At 45.9% G+C, this 19,031-nt stretch overlaps 1 protein-coding gene across 2 annotated transcripts in view; it reads left to right on the forward strand.

Annotated features, from left to right (window-relative positions):
• Window positions 1-1,535: 1,535 nt before the first annotated feature.
• LOC143152708 (ecdysone-induced protein 78C-like) overlaps window positions 1,536-19,031 on the forward strand; it is a 172,516-nt gene continuing 155,020 nt past the window's right edge. For both annotated transcript variants that reach the window (XM_076323101.1, XM_076323102.1), the window contains exon 1: window positions 1,536-1,830. In XM_076323101.1, the coding sequence (XP_076179216.1) occupies window positions 1,548-1,830 (283 nt within the window). In that variant the 5' untranslated portion in view covers window positions 1,536-1,547. The remainder of the gene's footprint in view (window positions 1,831-19,031) is intronic.

Below are 19,031 nucleotides of genomic sequence, written 5' to 3' on the forward strand. Positions count from 1 at the left end.
ACTCCTTCTCCTCTTCTTCTTCTTCTTCGTTATCTTACCTCGACGACCGAAGATCCACACGGATACTGTTCGCGCTGGTTGGTTCTCCTCGATTTTCCATCGACGAACGAGAACGATTCGCATCGTTCGTGTACGCTCCGAGCCAACACCGGAACTCGGCTCGTAACGATCCCTGTTATCGAAGAGAGGAGAACACTAGGCGAGGGTGGTGGTTCTTTTTGCGAAAGGGACACCGAGCGGACGGTTTCGAGCGCGCGGCAAACTTTCGAACGCTTCGTCTCCGTCCGAAAATTCATTCTCGATAACACGCGCGGATAAGGATCGAAGAGACGTCCACTCGCCGCGTGACAAAACGCGTAACCGTGGAACGTGGGCTTGTTCAAGGCCATAGAAAATCATCGTCCTCCACGTTTAACCCGTGTTATCGCGTCAACGCTCGACGAGACTCGAGGGGAGAGCGTTTTTATTTCATCTTTCTTTCCATTTTCATCCTTCCGCTTCGAAGGACGATAGATCGCACGTACACGGACAAGCGAGAAGAGGTGCACGCAGTTTCATTGAGAATCACCGTTCGAAGGAGGGAAACGGACAGTGACCCCGGTTAAAGCGTCCGCACGCGGTAAGGAATGGTTTCTCGAAACTGTAGCAACGCGAGGACCGGTGATCGCCGCGAGTACACGTCGTCGTCGTTGTTGTTGGATCGGTTCTCGACGACTTGCTCGAGTACCGTCGGTGCGTGAAGAGAGTTAGATACCTTGGACGAATACGTGGAGTCTTTCGTTCAGAGTTTCGTCGTTTGTTGGACCGTTCGCGATCCGCCTCGCGGAAGAGAGAGAAGTGCGCGCGACGAGTCTCCATCGGCTACTTTGTTACGCTCGCGCACGAACGAGCGATGAAAAGGTAACGAACAGAGAGAAAGAAAGAGAGACAGAAAGAAAGAGAGAGAGAGAGAGTACCGTGGATGTGCATCGTTTGGCGGACTGCATGTTCCAGCGGGTCGTAAATAAGTGAGCAACCCCGGGTGAATACCAAGGTGACACGCGATTCGTGGATCGTTTCCTCATGAAGAAACGCCCCGGGGGACAACCGTCGCGACGTTCCCGTTCGCATGGATCTACGGTCCGATCGTTCGCCCCGTTTCAGCGACGAATCATCGAGCACGCGTTGTCGTTGGACGAACAACCGTTGGAGTGGTTGTCGGGACCGTGGTCGGGGTTGTAAAACGGGCAGTGAGGGATCGGTAGCAACGAGACACCGACGGTGAACGGCGAACGGAATCGTGGTATTCCTCTCGGTGGTATATTTCGGTGTACGATCGTGTACCAAACGTGGTTCACGTTCCGCGCAACGGCCAACGAGTGTTCACGCGTCGTCCGCTTGTACCGCGTGAGCTCCTTCGTCGAGTGTATCGGCAGTTATGAGAAGCCGGCCGTACGAAGGTCGAGACGCGAATCGATCCCGGTACCGCGGCGTGTAACGCGAATGGTGACCGCAGTTCGTTACCGAGGTGCACCATCGCCGGCATCGAGTACAACTCTCGTCGTACAATGGACGTTTTCAAAATCGACCAGTCGCTGAGCGCGGGTCTGGGTAGCGCCCCGGCGCCGGACACCCTTACGCCGGAAGTGTCATTCGACGCCGGTAGTGAGTTCAATCTGAGTTTCTTCGACGGACCGGAGGAGAACAGCACCCAGGGTTTCAGCGATCCCGGTTCCGTGGGTAGCGCCAGCGCGTCACCACCCCCAGGAACACCCGGCAGCATACCCGTTAACCCCCCGAACGCCGCCCTACCGATAGTCCAAGTGCCCTCCGGCATCGTCATTAAGCAAGGTTTGTTTCATTTTCATTTTGCTTTCGCTTTTCTGGTTTTTTTTCCTTCTTTTCTTCCTATTATTATTCTTCTTCTACTTCTTCTTCTTTTATCGTTCGTGGTATCGCACGGGTCCGCGCGCGTCTCGGTTTTTCAATTTTTTTTTTACCCTCCACCTCCTTCTTTTACTCTTTCTCCTACTCTTACTCGTTCTCCATCTTCTCCGCTTCTCGTTGCCGATGTTTTGATCCACGTGACCGCGCACGTTTCGGGGTTTTCTTTTTTCTTTGTATTTTCCCTCCCTTCATCCCAACCCTGGCAATTTTTTGGTACACCAGATCGAAGTTTACTACGAAACTTGGTCTTTTGTTTTCTTTTGTTTTTTCAAGCTTCCTTCCTTTCGCGATTTCAACGGACCTTTCGGTCCACGGGACCGAAGTTCGCTACGGAAATTGGTCTTTTGTTTATTTTTTCCTTCCCTCTTTCACGATTTTAGCCGAGTTTTTGGTTCACGTGACCGAAGTTTACCGCGAAACTTGCTCTTTCGTTTTCTTTTTCTTTCTTTCTTCGGTGATTTTAGCGGACCTTCTGCTCCACGGGATAGAAGTTTACAACGAAAATTGTTTTTTGCATTTTCTTTCTTCCCTCTTCGGTGATTTCAGCAAACCTTTTGGTCCACGTGATCGAAGTTTATTATAAAAATTGGCTTTTTACTTCTTTTCCTTGCTCCCCGCTTAAGTGATTTTCACGGACCTTTTGGTCGAGTCCTTTTCACGAGACCGCGCGCGTTTTCGTTCTTTATTTGCTTCGTTTTCCTTCTTCGCCCATTTATTGTCGAATTTGGGGGATCATTTCTCCGTTTTTCGTTTCGTACGCGGTCGTTTCTGGATCGTTTCGTTCCGTCAGCGTTTCTCGCGTTCACGCACAGTGAAACATTGTCGCGAAATGTCGCAATGTTTCGCGTTATTGTTGCGCGTGCTTCGCGCGGAGTTTGGTAACGCGTTCGTATTTACCGCGTGGACGGGCGTTACGAAAGCGAGGAACCGGGATAAAACACGCGAGGCGTACTCGAGATTTCCGTGCAGAACAGCGCGCGAACGATTGATCGATCGATCCGATTTTATCTGCGAAAAATCGAATATCGCGCGCTGTTGTCCGAGAGAGATTCAGATGTTATCTTTGGACGAGTTTGACGCGAGTTTGAAGAAGAATCTAGGGGTTGTACGGGATAGGTTGCTTGGAAGGGGGTGTTTCAACGAGAGGGTTCATTTCTATGAGAACCACGCGACGAGAGTTTTTAACTTTTGAAAACTGAAACGAGAGTGTCTGTGGTTTGAATACCACGTGACGAGTGTGTTAATTGTTTGAGAACCACGTGAAGAAAGTGTTCGTTTTTTAGAGAATTATTTAACGAGTGGTTATTCTTTGAAAACTACGTAACGAGAGTGTTAACTTTTTGAGAATCACTCAAAGAAAGTGTTCGTTTTTTAGAGAATTATTTAACGAGTGGTTATTCTTTGAAAACTACGTAACGAGAGTGTTAATTTCTTGAGAACTGCTCAAAGAAAGTGTTAATTTTTTGGGAATTATTTAACCAGTGCTTAGTTTTCGAGAACCACGTAACGAGAGTGTTCATTTATCGAGAATCATTTAACCAGTGTTCATTTTTCGAGAACTACGTAACGAGAGTGTTCATTTTCTGTACATCTAGACAATAATGTACTACAACGTTCTTGTCTACACGTTTGTACATTTTCTGCACGTTTGTTTCCAATTTCTATACAAATTGGTGACATTTATCAAACCTCTCGGATCGTTAAATATCCAAATTGCTAAATTGCCTTTGTACCCTTCGAACTTAACTTACCAACCTACGTTAGGTAGATATTTTCAGGGGCGTGTTCTCCACGAATTATATACATTCTAATTTACCTTGTACCCTTCGCAAGGGGCGGTAAATTCGAATAAAAAATATGTTCACCGACGTGAAAATCTCAATTTAACGAATTGAATCCTACTCGAAGGTCCACTTTCTTTTTTTTAGGCTACCGACCGTTATAAATCTTAGCCGACGTATTCACGAACGGCGCAGATACGGTACGATGTTTATGTTCGTTGGGAGGCGAACTTTTTCCACCTTTGCGTGACAGAAAATGGTGGCCACGTCGTGACTTTACCGCAGCTTACGCGAGATTAGTGACGCTAACCACCGATACCCTCGACCATTTCTTCGTTATAACTCGCGCCATTAAATAAGCTTTTTCGACAATAAACCGATAAGACGTCTCTGCTACGGTTTATCATTTCGACCAGAACTTTCCTATCGCGATCTTTCTCACAGAGATATATCAGAGGTCGCTCGATAAGTTTCGTCGTTCGATAAGAAATGGAGCTAATAGGTTCGTTGTTTTATTTTCATAAAAATCATAGTACCGTTTGACGAACATGTATGAAGTCTCGTATAGATCTGTCGATTCAGTGGTACTATATCTACAGTTGTTCAAAGTATGATAGTATTTTTTTACAATGGAAAAAACGACAAAGCTTATCGAACAACCTGGTATCGAGATTTAATTCGTGGAGTGAAATTTGTAATTTCGACGATGAAACAGTTTTCTTCTAGGTCTCTTTTTATCTTTACTCGTGCACGTGCACACTCACGTTCCACTTTAGGAATATATAATTTACAGTGAATATAATTTATCGAAAGTATTATAATTTTCGAATAGGTTTCGAAGGGAATTTGTATCGATCACACGTGTGAAGTTTCACATAAATTTGTCGACTCGTTCCTACATATACAATTACTGTTCGAAGTCGAAGTGTCGCAGTCATTTTGTCCAATAGAATCAACGACAAACCTTATCGAACAAGCTAATACTTTGGTGCACATCGATACAGTAAATATTCAACTTAATCCCGCGTAGAAGTAGAACATCCTATTCTCCTTTCACCGACAAACTTGTAGCACGCCAAGTGTTCCGATCGCGTCAATTTAACGAAACGTTTCAGCCGCACGAAGATTCGAAAATGAGTGGAGCCGGTCTCGATGAATTATTGGCCACTCGAGCGAACGGAAACGGCGGGAAGTTTTCTCGGATTCTCCGTGAAACCTCTATCACCGACTCGAGATTTCTATTTAGCGCGAAAAATGGGGTACAAACGCGTAACCCCGTTACGGGTACAGCGAGAAGGGAACGCGGACCGAGAGAACTCTAACCCCGAGAGTTCGTAAACGGGGATCTTCGTGGGCCAATATTTCAATCGGTGAAAATTGTTCTCGCGAACTTTTCCTTCGTAAACGATCTCGTTCTCCGAAGTTTGCGATTCGAATTCGTAACAGTCGCGTTTGTAACCATTGATCGTTCACCACGTAGACGGACAACGTCTAGCAGCGTTCGCCTCCGAGGTGCCTCCTCGTTAAAGGTTACGATACAAATTGGAAAGGTCGCCGAGCGTTTTGCAATATTCGCAATTCGTCCTGGGGGCTCTGCGTACAATGCTATCGACGCTACGGTACAATATAAATCTATAGCACCCGGCCACCTTCGGCCTACCGATTTCTCTTTCGATTGAGTTTTCTTTCCCCGACCCCATTGTCTCGTAGGAAATATCGGATCGAGAACTGGTTTCTTACGTCCAGGTTGTGAATCCAGCTTCATAGCCATAACCCTATCCCCTCTTGTGTCTCTCACCCCTTCTCTCTCTCTCTCTATCTCTGTCTATTTGCAAAGAGACCGAGCGGGCTGACATTTCACTCGAGCGGAGAGCGCACTGGTGAGACACGTTTCGTCTTCCGATACTCGTAATGCAGATCTGTTTGGTATAACGTTCGTTCGCGCGGGGTGGATGCGAAAAATTGTACAGAATGACAGAATCGGGGGTATGGAAAAACCGAGAATTGGTTCTCGATTCGAGTTGGAGGATTTAGGGTGATTCGGTGAGGTTTGACTCTTTTGAATCGTTTCAGATATGTATCATCGACAGATTTTTCGAGAAGTGTAAGTGATCGAAAATAGTTTGAGAAGTCGTCTGTGAGAAACTCTGATATAATTTAGGATTTATAATTAGATTTCAATTTAGGGGAGTGTAGAATGCTTTGGTGAGGTTTGATTCTTTTGAATCGTTTCAGATATGTATTATATCATCGACAGATTTTTCGAGAAGTGTAGGCGATTGAAAATAGTTTGAGAAGTCGTCTGTGAGAAACTCTGATATAATTCAGGATTCATAATTAGATTTCAATTTAGGGGAGTGTAGAATGATTCGGTGAGGTTTGACTCTTTTGAATCGTTTCAGGTATGTATCATCGACAGATTTTTCGACAAGTGTAGGCGATTGAAAATAGTTTGAGAAGTTGTCTGTGAGAAACTCTGACAAACTCTGACTTACATTTCAACCTAAGAGAATGTAGAGTGATTTGATAAGACCTGATTCTTTTAAACCGTTCCAGTTGTCTATAATCGTGAGATTTTCAAACAGATGTAGACGATCGAAATAGTTTGAGAAGTTATCTGTAAGAAACTCTGATACAATCTATGTCTGAGAGTTAAATTGGTCACCTATAATCATTTTTACCTATCAGTCACCTATAATCATAAGATTTTCTGAAATAATCTGAGAAGTTGTCTCTAAGAAACTCTGACAAACTCTGACTTACATTTCAACCTAAGAGAATGTAGAGTGATTCGGTGAGGTCTAATTCCTTGAACCGTTTCAATTACCTATAATTATCAGATCTTCTGGCAGGTCAGGGTGGGAAAAATAATTCGTTTTGCTGTCTGGAAGGAACTCTGATAAATATTTCGCGAGTCGAGATAGTTTCCAACTGTAAAAAATATCGAAATCGTTAGAATTGATGCAATATGGTATCCAAACTGCAACTGAATGTTTAATTGTTAGAGCACGATATATATTACACAACTCGTGGTAACCCGAGATTAATAGAGTTCGATTGAAAAACTAGAATATAAACTTCGTCCAATTAAATATATTATCGCGTTTATGTTCAGGCTGGTTTCAATTCTTACGAAACTGTGAGTCACAAAATCGATGCAAGAATTTTCAGTGGTAAAAGTTGTAGATGGATGGCTGTTACAGCGAAACAGGTAGGCTGTTCTGAAAGCGAAAATGTCAGATTAGTCACATATCGTCAATTCTGGTTCGAACGAATATCAATTTTGAAGACATACTGTCGTCAAAGGTGTGCAATACTTTGCGTGGAAATTGCAATGGATTATAAAAAAATTCCCATCGTAAGAGAACTTTAAATACCATAGAATACGTTTTACATACGTTTTAAATATGTTACAAGCCTCGAAACATTCAAGAGCGTACAGTGGTCTCAAAAATGGACTTAAAAAGTTAATTAGCATCTGCGAATTTAATTTTTCGGCAGCCACCAAATCGTTAAAATAAAATATATAAGAAGGAAAGACGAAGAGATTGTCTCAGTGTATTTAATAAATTTGAACAAGAGTAGAAATTCTTCGACGATAAACGATAATGAGAATGAGAAAAATATTTCACTTAAAGTTGTTTGTCCAGAGCTCTGTGTCGTTTCGTTCCGAAAATGTTACCTACGGTTGAAACTCATGCGTGACTATGTACTTCGAGCACAGTTATGCGATCATATGATGTCAAATGGTTGTGTGAAAACTAAGCGAATATAACCAGTATTTCTCGTCGCGCAAGAAAATGTCACGATCTGGACGAATGTTTTTTGAAGGGGACGGCGTTCAAATTATAGGGATCAAGCAGTACGAATAAACTGTAAAATACTAGTTTTCTAGACGGAAAAACAACCAATAAAACGAACAAAACGTCCTTATATGCCAACATTCCAGGATCGCTAGTTTTTCCATAAAATTGATTGGTCCTTGACCTTTCTAAACGAGAAAGGCTATCTCTCGTTATATTCTCTGAACTTTTGTGAAACTCCTTTCGTAGAAATATTTGACATAATCGCACGATAATGTTATAATTAAATGGTCACGGGTAAGCGTTATTCGTGCGCAACCTTTGAATAATAAAGACATAGATCGTTTAGGTTACCGGAACGGAAAAATTATTATACCTAGAAGGTTGATTTGAGGATCTACTCTAACCAAAGATTTTTATACACTGTTGGCTAAAATTTGTGGTAAAAATGGGATTGGGGAGATTCAAAACGAGACGAAAATGTAGAATAACAAAATTGCATCGAAGCCTTCCTTTTCGAGAAAAATGCATTTGGAAATCAATCTAAAACAAATGCATCTCAAAGTGAATGCATTGGTAAGTATTACTCAGTTGTTAACAGTAAACAGTACTGTTGTATCTTATACGAAAACAACCACAGTAGTCCATAGTGAAATCCATAACGTAAATCATTGTTACACGTGTACTGGATCGATTCTCAAATGCATTCTTCTCGAAAGCAAACCACCGATGCAATTTCGTTGCACCTTGCACTCGTCTTGCGTCGAGCCGTACGTTTTTGCTCGTATATACTTGAATCAATCTTCAAATGCCTATTTCTCGAGAACGAAGTCTCCGATGCAATTTTCGTACTCTTCGTTTTCAACTTACATCGAGCCAAAGAATCACCCCAAATAGAAATTCTACCAGAAAGTGTGCTCCACGGTGAATATTCGCTCGCGAATTAATCGATCCTGTCGTACGATTCGCGAGAAGGACAAGTGTTTCGCATCGTCTGGAACGTGTTTCTCGCGAGCACGAGAAGAATCACTCTTTCAATCGGCACCAGCGACGAAAAGCCATATCCAGCTCCAGCCGCTGGAGGTCGTTTAAATTATACATTCGTCTAAGAGATACGCGGCTTCGATCTGATGGCAGTTCCCGAAAATCCAACTTTGAATTTCAATCTCGAAGCGGTCAAGGTCTGGTGAGCGTGATTCTATTCAGGACTATGAGGCGTCCCCTTCGGGGACGCGTTAATATACGCTATCCTCGGATACACCACCCTGGATCTCAGCTCGAGAAACATATCTTTCCGCGAGAACTTCTCTCGATGGTGTCACGCGCTGTCGATAGCTTCCTCCGCTTTGAATTTCCACCCTAAAAGCCACATATTGTCCTGTCGACGGGGCCCGAAGAGAATTCACTACGTGAATGGCACCGAGTTTACTTTCAAATGTGTTTCTCACGAAAACGAAGCCTCCGATGCAACTTTCTTCACTTCATTTTTCTCTTACCTCGAGCCAAAAGAATCCCCCGAGTTCATTTCTACTGTAAATTTTTGTCCACAATGTGTAGATATGGATCGATTTTCAAAAAGATTTCTCTCGAGATCGAAACCTCCGATGCAACTTTGTTACTCTTTATTTTCCTCTTACCTCGAGCCAAAAGAATCCCCTGAGTTCATTCCTACGGTAAATTTTGGTCCACAATGTATTGACGTAAATCGATTTGCAAAAAGATTTCTCTCGAGATCGAAACCTCCGATGCAACTTTGTTACTCTTTATTTTCCTCTTACCTCGAGCCAAAAGAATCCCCTGAGTTCATTTCTACTATAAATTTTTGTCCACAATGTGTACATATGGATCGATTTTCAAAAAGATTCCTCTCGAGATCGAACTTTGTTCCCTTCATTTTTCTCTTACCTCGAGTCAAAAGAATCCCCCGAGTTCATTTCTACTATAAATTTTTGTCCACAGTGTATACATATGAATCGATTTTCAAAAGTACTTTCATCTCGTTTGATGAACATGTGTGAAGTTTCGTGTAGATCCGTCGACTCGTTCGTACACTTACAATTGTTCAAACTTCAAGTGTCTTAGTATATTCTAACAATGGAAGAAACAACGAAACTTATCGAACAACCTAGTATCCGTGTAATTCGTTCGTAGCTTTTCAGTTTCGTACGTTCGTTTTGTCTCCGAAACTTTCGGAGAAACTTCGTCCTACTCTTGTCCACCAGTGAATAATGAACCTTTTTACGAAAATGGAGAATCCGTTTAATCATCCCCCCGTTCGTCCAGATCCTTTTTAGTTCACTTGGAGCACGAGTAGCCGGGTAACGGAAATAATATTTTCAGGTTTCACTCGGAAGTAAAATACTGTTGCGAAAGCGACGTTTATCGGTGCCTTTTCGACGATACTAACGAACGTTCTCTCGTTTGGATTTTTCTCGGGCGTTTTGCTTCTTGGCTAATGAAAGGATCGACTTTAATTGGCCGAATCAGACCGTGTAATCGAGATCCGGGGAGAAGAAAGTCAATTACGAGTACAGAAGTCTTCTTGTAATCTTGTTCCGCGGATTGTACCGTGACTTTGCGAAATACGTGGATTTTTCTTTGACGTTTGGCCAGTTTCCACGGGGGAATTTTCTCTCGAAATTTCACGTAGAACGTTACGTTTCGATTAAATCGAGTTACCATCTCGAGCACGAGGCATACATATTAATAAAACGTATCTGGACTTGAGCCGGTATCCAGGTAACCAGTGCGAACTGAAACCAATTCCTTTAACTCGTATACGTCCTCAATGGTATAGTACTTTTCTATAATTGAAGCGATCGTAACAGCAGGTGACCTTCCTTAGTTCTCTCGTTGTATCGTAACGTTTGAGAACACGAGTTACGTACATTTGGGTACATATTTTCGATCCACAGACCTCGTACGATCGAACGAAAAAATGCTTCGATGTTGACAAACAATCATAAATTCTCTCCTACGGTGCGTCGATTGAATTTATTTGAAAAGAATCGCGCGGAACGGAGAAAAAGTTGCACGGAAAAGCCCCGTGATAAGATCCGAAGAATATCGTAGGCCGATACAAAGGCTCCAAAAAACGCGAAATAATGTCGCTGGTATTATATCAGCCACGCCCATATTAGGAACCAGTTCTGCTATTTTTACACCATTGCGTAATCCTTTCACCGATACGTTTCGAACAATTCAGTTTGAAAAGCACCTTTGCTGGTGTACGGTTCGGTCTGGCTCGGAACAGTGACGCCGTGGTTCGATAGTAGGTGCGTATACGCAGCAATTTGTCGAAAGGAGAGGCGTCGCTCGAACGTGGAACCGGCGATGACCGTTCGCAGTCATTGGCGTCCTGCTCGTGTCACGTAAATCGTCTTCCTGGAACGAAGGCCACGAGAAAGTTCGTGCCGCTGGTTCAGTGCCACGGTCACGCTACGTGCGTGGCATCGACACCGACGAAAGTAAACTAAATCCAAGGGATTACGCAACCCCGTTTTAAAAGTCACTTAATGTACTTCGCTGACCGCCTTCTTCTTTCTCGCAGACATCCACTCCCTTATCAATTGTTTCTGCGAGAGTTGCGAGCACATCGATCGATTCGTAAACCGCGTTCAGCATCGTGGACTATTTTACCGTATATCGTTGAACGTTCCGGGCTAGAACCGTACACCATCGTGACGATAGCGCGAAAACTACACGTTTCGCCCACGAATTTACATTTTCCTTCCGTGTTTACAATGCGTTAGAAAAATCCGAGAAAATTCTGCTACTTGCTTTCAATCCCTCGTTACGTGTTATGGAAATTAACAGCTGATCGAAACTTGTAATCGTAGAGCGGTATTATTAAGATAATTAGAGCCACTCGTACCGGGTAAGATGTTTCATATTTTTAAAGATTACACGCGGTTGTTGAGGATACGCGGAAATTTCGAATATCGGTCGCATGGAACACTTATCGAATACAATTCTTTATATTAGAGAATTGTGGCAGAATTTTTCTTACGTTGGAAAATTCTCGTGGAACTGTATCGGAAAATTTTTATCGTGGAATCTCTTTTGCGCTGGAAAATTGTAGTAGAATTTTCCTTATGCTAGAAAATTCTCGTAGAATTTTCCTTATGCTAGAAAATTCTCGTAGAATTTTCCGTACGCTAGAAAATTCTCGGAAAATTCTCGTGGAATTGTCGTATGCCAGAAAATTTTTATCATAGAATCTTTTCTGCGCTAGGAAATTCTTGCAGAATTTTCCTTACGCTAGAAAACTCTCGTAGAATTTTCCGTACGCTAGAAAATTCACTTAGAATTCTCCGCCAAAAAATTTGTATCGTAGAACCTTTGTTGCGCTAAAAAAATTCTCGTAGAATTCTACGCCAGAAAATTTTTATCGTAGAATCGTTTTCGCGCTGGAAAATTCTCGTAGTTCTTTTTTACTCCGGAAAATTGTCATCGTGGAATTTAGTTCCACGAAAAGTTTAACCCATCGTTTAATAAACACGGATCTGAAAGTCGTCATTGTTTTTCCGGTTAAATATTATTTTGTTCGTTTGAACGAGTACTGCGTATATCGAGTTTAGCAACAATTTTTTCCGCAGAGTAATCGCGAACGTACAATGTTTCCTTTATCCCTCGTGCTTAGTTCGGTCTGCTCGGTGATTCCCTGTTTAGAATAAACATAGTATCGATAAAAGGAAAGAAACCTTCAAGGCAAGGTGTATGTATAATTCTGTAGCTATAACCATCAAGGAGTTGACTCGTGCAAAGTCTCGCGGTATTGCCACGACTGTGCACAATTAATTGAACATTGTTAACTTATACCTATCGAATCGTTTTCTATATCACTTTCGGACAAATTTTTCTTACCAATGCAATCTAAATCGGTCCCTTTCGTCGATTATAATTTCAAGACTGTTGTAAAGAAAAATACTATCTTCGCACTATCTAAATAGTGGTAAAAATTAATATTACAAATCCCGTTTAAAAGAACAGGGAAGCTCAGTGGAAAATCACAATCACAAGAGTGTCTCATTCGAACCGAATCGGAACTTTCGCCCTCGATGGGCTCGATCTTGAAAAATCACGGCCGTTCAACGCGTCTCGTTATTTAAAGAATCGATTACAAATGGTACGGCCGTTTAAAAGAACGGGGGAGTGTTTTGCATAAACGGCTGGCAATTTAAAGGAATCGGTGTGTCTTAAGGTGGCCGCGCGTTTTGAATAATCGGCGACCACTTCGAAGAGTAATGTAAGCACGGCGTAGTCGTGTGTCGAGTTAACGCGCTTTATTAATATTCATGTAACCAGATACGCGTTTCTTGTCTTCGTATGGCGTTCACCTTTTCGATACGTTTCCGGATTTTTTCAAGCGACGACCGGTGCGCCGCGGGCCGGTCATGTGTTAGCCACCGTGTTTTGATATTCCAGTTTCGCTGGCTAAAAGCGATAAGGACTGCTTTCAAATTTATCACCGACGTAAGAGCCTACCGTTTGATATAGTGTCTCGCGGGCGATCGCGTCGATTCAAAGAGCAGGTTTCGCTCGAATCGCGGAAGACAAACGGCGCGAGGAAAAAAAACAAAGAAAAGAACAAAAAATAAAACCGTCAACGCGTCGACGTTAACGTGTCTTAAGCAACGCGTCGAAAAATACACAATCGTACGATCTCGTTGGTACAAATCGTGAAAAAATTTCACTTTCCGTGCCGGTGGTACGTGGCGTGCGTGAATTCCGCATGGTCCGTCCGTACCGGGGCGTTGTTTCGAATCGGTTCGAAATTGATCGTACAAACGCGCGGTTTGTTTGTCGTCGCGTGTCAAAACGCGATTCGAACACCACGAATTTCATTTGTTCGCGATTACTCGATAATCGCGTCCCGGTGAACGGTTAACTAACGAAATTACGGGGCTCCTATAAATTGTCCGTACACGTATCGTACGCCTGCCGATACTTCTGTGTTTGCGTACGAGCTGTAAACGTTGGTGAAACGTTTATTTCCAATTCGTTGTATAATTGATAGCCGTTGTGTAATTATACGAGCGATGGACGATCCGGTGGCGAGGATCCGTCCTATTTGTCCCGTACGGGGAGAAAAATGGGTCTCGCGTCGAGACCAAGCGTATTTCGGAGTCGTTCGCGAAGACGGTGATCGAAGATCAATTTTTGCACGGTTTGCTTCCGCGTCGGTGTTCCACGTTTCCACGGTTTGGACGACGTGAATTTTTGCGTTCAACGGCGCCGAGTTGTCTCACCGTGCACGATTTCGTGAAACGAAGCCGTAAATCGGATCGTGGAATTGAATATTCATTGAAAAATATTCGCGAGCTGGATCCAACGTGGGAAGTACGTGTAACGTTTCTGCGTCACGCGCGTCGATGCAAAGATCACGCGTAACCACCGATACGTCTCTACTTCGCGTGGCGGGTCTCGTCGTTGATGTAAATACATTTTTTTACAACGATATTTTTAGCGTTCGTGGTTCACGGAACATTGTTCACGGTTGATAGTACGCGAACGGATACGTTTCGCGAGTATCTTTTTTACGATTCGACGATCGAACGAGCGTCGTGGATGTTCGCGAAACACGCGCGAGACGCGGTGTTCCGGGTACGCGTAGAAACGATGGAAAGCGGTCTACCCGCGTGTATTAAAATTCGTGCACGGAGCCGCGTGGCCACAGTGTCCAATTACCCGGCCACAGCGACGGACGTGTCGATGGAGAACGAATATACGAACGATAAGAAGGACTCACGATCGAGCGAGTGTCTCGTTCTTGTTTGAGAAAATCGGAAATTCGCGTCGCGACTCGAACGACGAGAGAGAATGAAAAAGGAGAATGAAAAAAAAAGTCCGAGAAATCGTACGGTTGGCGCCAGTCACGTAAGGGGCGCCTCCGGTTCGCAGCGTGTACCGGGTGTTAGGTACGTACCTGGCGCAGGTACGAAGAGAGGAGTCAGGGTAGAGCGCGGATATTAACGCGAGGAAATATTCCGTGCACCGGCAAAAAGTGACGCGGTATTCCATTATCCTCGTCGGCACGATGCAAAACCGGTCGAAATGATTGGATTTTTATCTACCATCTCGCTCGCTACCGCGTCGGCTGTCTCTGTCGCGCGGGGTACGCGGGGCACCGCTGCGTCGCTTCGTCGTTTCTTTCTGTCGCGCAGCCGCGCAACGAGGATCGGCCAACGCGTCGGAGCGAGACGCGAGATGCGCGCACACGAGCTCGGATCGCGCGTGGAGACGCATGTGCGTACGCGAATGTGTGCGCTGTGTTACCCGTGTGACTCATCCAGGTACATTGCACCCGGTACGTGTCCGGTACAAGCACGAGTCGGTACGCTCGACGAGCAGCCGCGTCCAATATTTCCCGACTTTTCATCGCGGCGTTTGCGGTTTCGATTCGTCGTTCCCGCGGCGACGTTCGTCGTCGCGACACACGAACCGGTGGCGCTCGCCGTGAATTTATCGCCCCTGCCTCTACTTCCCAACCCCCCACCCCCGTTCCTAGCCGCGAACCGCAGCGTACCGTCCGGCGTCGCGGAAACCCGAAAAAAACCACCCGTCGAAATTGAAGGGATCGTGCGTTGATATCACCGGTTTTCGGTTTCTTCGGGGAAAGATGTTTTCAACGCGGTTCGTACGCGTTACGATCGCGCGACGCCACGATCCCTCGTGGAAAATACGGTTCGGCCGTATCACGGGCGGCGATGTATCGTTAGAATGACGCGAAAGTGGTGCTGCTGCCCGCGGACGCGCTTCGAATTAGTCCCGGTCGCGTTCCATCGGCCTTGTCATTTCGTACGACGCGGCGAACGACAATGTTGCGCGCGCGCGCGGAACAGAGAAAACGAAGCCGGCGAACGAGCCGGGTCGACTCCTCGGCTCACGGAACGTCGTCGGCGCGTTGGAAATCGCGTGCGAATTATTAAGAGTCGTCGAGGCGTGTGGTAAATACTCCTCGATCCGTCTTTCTCGCTCCTACTTTAACTTTTCAGACCTCCTTAAGCCGCGCGGTGTCTTTTTCCCCTCTACGTTACACGTTTCTCCGTCCCGCCGCGTTCTTCTTTCCCTTTCGTCTTTCCGTGGTGGCGTGTGTCTCCGTTTATACCGCGCGTCGTCTCACTCCGCGTCGCTGCGAACGCCCGGTTTCGCGTCTCTCTCTGCTCGTTGTTCCTTTCTCGCTTCGACGTACCGCGCGGATCCACGTCGTTTCTCCGTTGCACCTCAAGAGCAATGAACTCTCGGTAGGGTATATCATCAGCGAAGTGATGCTACCAGTGCGCGCGTGCGCACGGTGTGCGTGCGTGCCGGCGCTCGCTCGTTCGCTCGCTCGGGCGCGCGCGAACACGTGAACGTGTGTACGTGCGCCCGCGCCCGCGCGCATGCGCGCGTGTGGTACGTAGCGAGGGGTGGGGGGCGGGCGGGCGGGCGATCAACACACGCGAGACCCGTTTCCATCGCACCTTTTCCCTTCTCGTTTCTTTCTTTTTTTTTTCGCTTCTTTTTCGCCGCGTATACGCGTCGAATAAAATGAAATCTCGGCGTTACGGGATATATACGCGATGCGCCCCGAAGATCGGGTGCACACGCGTTCGCGGCCGGGCGAACGGGCACGTGCAGAGTGCATACGTCGACCCGAGGCCCTCGCCGCGATGCATCTCGGTGTTGCTCGCTCTGTTGTCATGAAACGATTGACCTTCCGGGTACATTTTAACGAGATGGCCCCGCGTCTGGTAATAATAGCCGAGGGAAGCCTTTCGCAGCTCGTAATTGAAAAGGGAATTTTATTCGTTGCTTCGATATTACACCGCGTGGCAATTTACTACGCGCGCGCATGCGGCCCGATCTCGGGGCTTGCGAGTCGCTCGTTCGGAAACTGGCGTCTCGTCGATTTGTTTCGCGCCGTGTTGCACTAGCTAGGAACATCGGGGCGTGTACCCCATCTCCCCCTACTTTACTGTTTTTTTTACGAAACTGCAACGCGCAGAGCGGTCGAAAACGAGGGTACAAATGTAGATCCTTTTTAGTCGCGGTAACTCGAGTTTAAGGGTGGTAACTACCGGTGAAAGTTTCATCCCCTGATGGTATCTTGAAAGTCGGTGGCCATGCGAGAAACTTTCTTAAACGAATTATGCTTTCCGAGGGAAAACACCACGTTGTACGTTGCGCGAGCGAGAAGATTAATAGAATAGTCGAAAATTTCTACCGATCGTTTTTTTTTTTTTTGAAAAAACAGCGAGGCTGTTTTTATTCTAAATTCACGATCGTGGGTAACTTTATCTCGCGAGTTTTCGTAGAAGAATTTCTACCATTATCGTTCGTACGACTATTTTATCGTGGATTGTAAAATATACGGGGTTGTTTTCGCGTACGGCCGGAAGTGTAAACGGTGGTGTACAGAAAAAATACGTATCCAAAGAAAAAAGTTAAAAAAACGCTCTCTAGAGAAATATGCGCTGGAAATTCCTCGCGTTTGTTGTACTCCAGTCTGGCGTTGCATTAAGAAAGTATCGAGCAACTATACTAACTTGCCGACCATTACGTAAACGTAAAATAATTGCTTTCTCATCGAGTTTGAAATAAGAACAGAGGTTGCGCAAGCATCGAGGACTTCCGTTTAAAATTTATATTGTTGCACGAACAATAATTCCTGGCGACGTACGAGGCTCGGGCAGTTGACGATAGCAATGGCGGCGCAAGTTGTGGCAGAGGACTCTTTAAGGGAGGAGGGAGAATCAGATTGGGTGTCGGTAGTATAGCGCCATTGAACTGCCTACTATGTGGCACGAAGTGGTCATGCAACGGTAAAATTAAGGGAAATTGATTAAGATCGGTCGTTTCAAGTGTATCTGATCGAACTTGTACATTCCGACTTCCTGGTACAGGAACAGTACACAGTTTAACGCGAATTCTGCTACGTTACCGAGGCCCTCGCTCTCTCGGCTCGTAGACGTAACGTGTATCGTGGTAAATTGCGCGCGTCGCACGTACTTATGTAAAGATAAACTTTCTATTTGTTCGCGTTTTACGAAAATTCGAAACGCTCGTGTAGCCCTCCGGTTATCGAAATGATTCCGTACCCGATGAAATATCGGGTATCGTTCCCTCATTGGAGCCAACGCGCTGTTCGTACGATTCACGAGCGAAGCGATAAATACGAATTATGTTATTCGTGTCGCGTCCGGTGCATACAGGAATCCCGCCGCTTGAATTCCGTTGCGCTGAAAGTGCAATATTTAAACAGGCCTGGGCCGTCTGTTTATGTAGACTCACGGGTACCCTCGCGAGCGTGGCCATTCTTCCCGCAATGGGATCGTTATTCACGAGATAGAAGAGCAACTCCACCGGCGCGGAGTTACCGCGAAGCGATTTTCGTTGCATCAACGAAACTCGTTCGGCGCGCAAATAACCACACGGTGATCATCGCACGTGCATCTCAACGTTCGTGTACGTTACATCACACATTATTACGTGTGTCGCCGTGGCGCACCGTCACAGGCGTATGCATACGCGCGTCCGTCGACGTGTTAAACGCACACGAAGAGTGATTATTTCCTTTCTTGCTGACCTGCTGTACTCCTGCCTGTTGTACACTTGTTTTTGCGCGTATCCCGCGCACACTGTCCCGCGCGACGATCCGCGTACTATACCTACCCGCACGCACACGCGGCCGGCCGCGTTCCGCGGGGCTCCCAGCGTTTCCTCGTAGCGCGTCGTATACACAACGACCGCACGAGAAACGAGAGAGAGATAAATGCGCGTGTACGGGGTCCACCGTGAGCGAATGCTAATAATATTCACTTCCTGTAACTCGGTTATATTAAATCACTGCAAACCGCCTCTCCCGCTTTTCTGCGTTATTACCGTTTTCCTCCACGCATTACCATTACCTTCTGCCTGGCAGCCGCGCACATGCGTACGCGCTCCACCATCGGCGCGCGCACACACGTACCGGGACTCATGTACGCACGCACGTACGCATGCACGCTACTCGCTCGGTTCCAGCCGCCCGACCGAGTGAAAAGGTAAAAGAAACAACGTTTCCTCTACGCGTCCTTTTCTTCCGTGCAACCACCGCACGCCGCACCGCACCGCACCGCACCGCACCGCACGCCGTCAGCACGCTTTACTCACCGCTTTTCGTTATTCGGGGTGTTCGTCGATTGGGTTTGCAAACTTTATTACCGCGCGGCGTCTCGCTCTACATATCTGGTGCTCGGAATGCGCGCAAGAGGGGGAGCCGCATAATGAAGCAATTTGTGGGAATAATGCCTCCGTGTTTTCATGTTCGGAGAAAGCTTGGAAAAAATATCGAAATACCTCGGGTCCCAAACCGGGTAATAATTCTCGTTCTACTTCGCAATTACGTTACACCTTCGCGCTCGAAGAGTGGCGAAATGGCGGGGGTGGGGATACTCGTTTACATTTTCCTCGTTACTCGCTTTCTATGCACCCGGTAACGTCCCGTGTCGCGCCACTTTGACGTTATTTTCGTGGCGTGGAACCCCGCGACCGAACG

The sequence above is a fragment of the Ptiloglossa arizonensis genome, chromosome 11 (genome assembly GCF_051014685.1).
Source record: "Ptiloglossa arizonensis isolate GNS036 chromosome 11, iyPtiAriz1_principal, whole genome shotgun sequence".
In the NCBI taxonomy this organism is placed as follows: domain Eukaryota; kingdom Metazoa; phylum Arthropoda; class Insecta; order Hymenoptera; family Colletidae; genus Ptiloglossa; species Ptiloglossa arizonensis.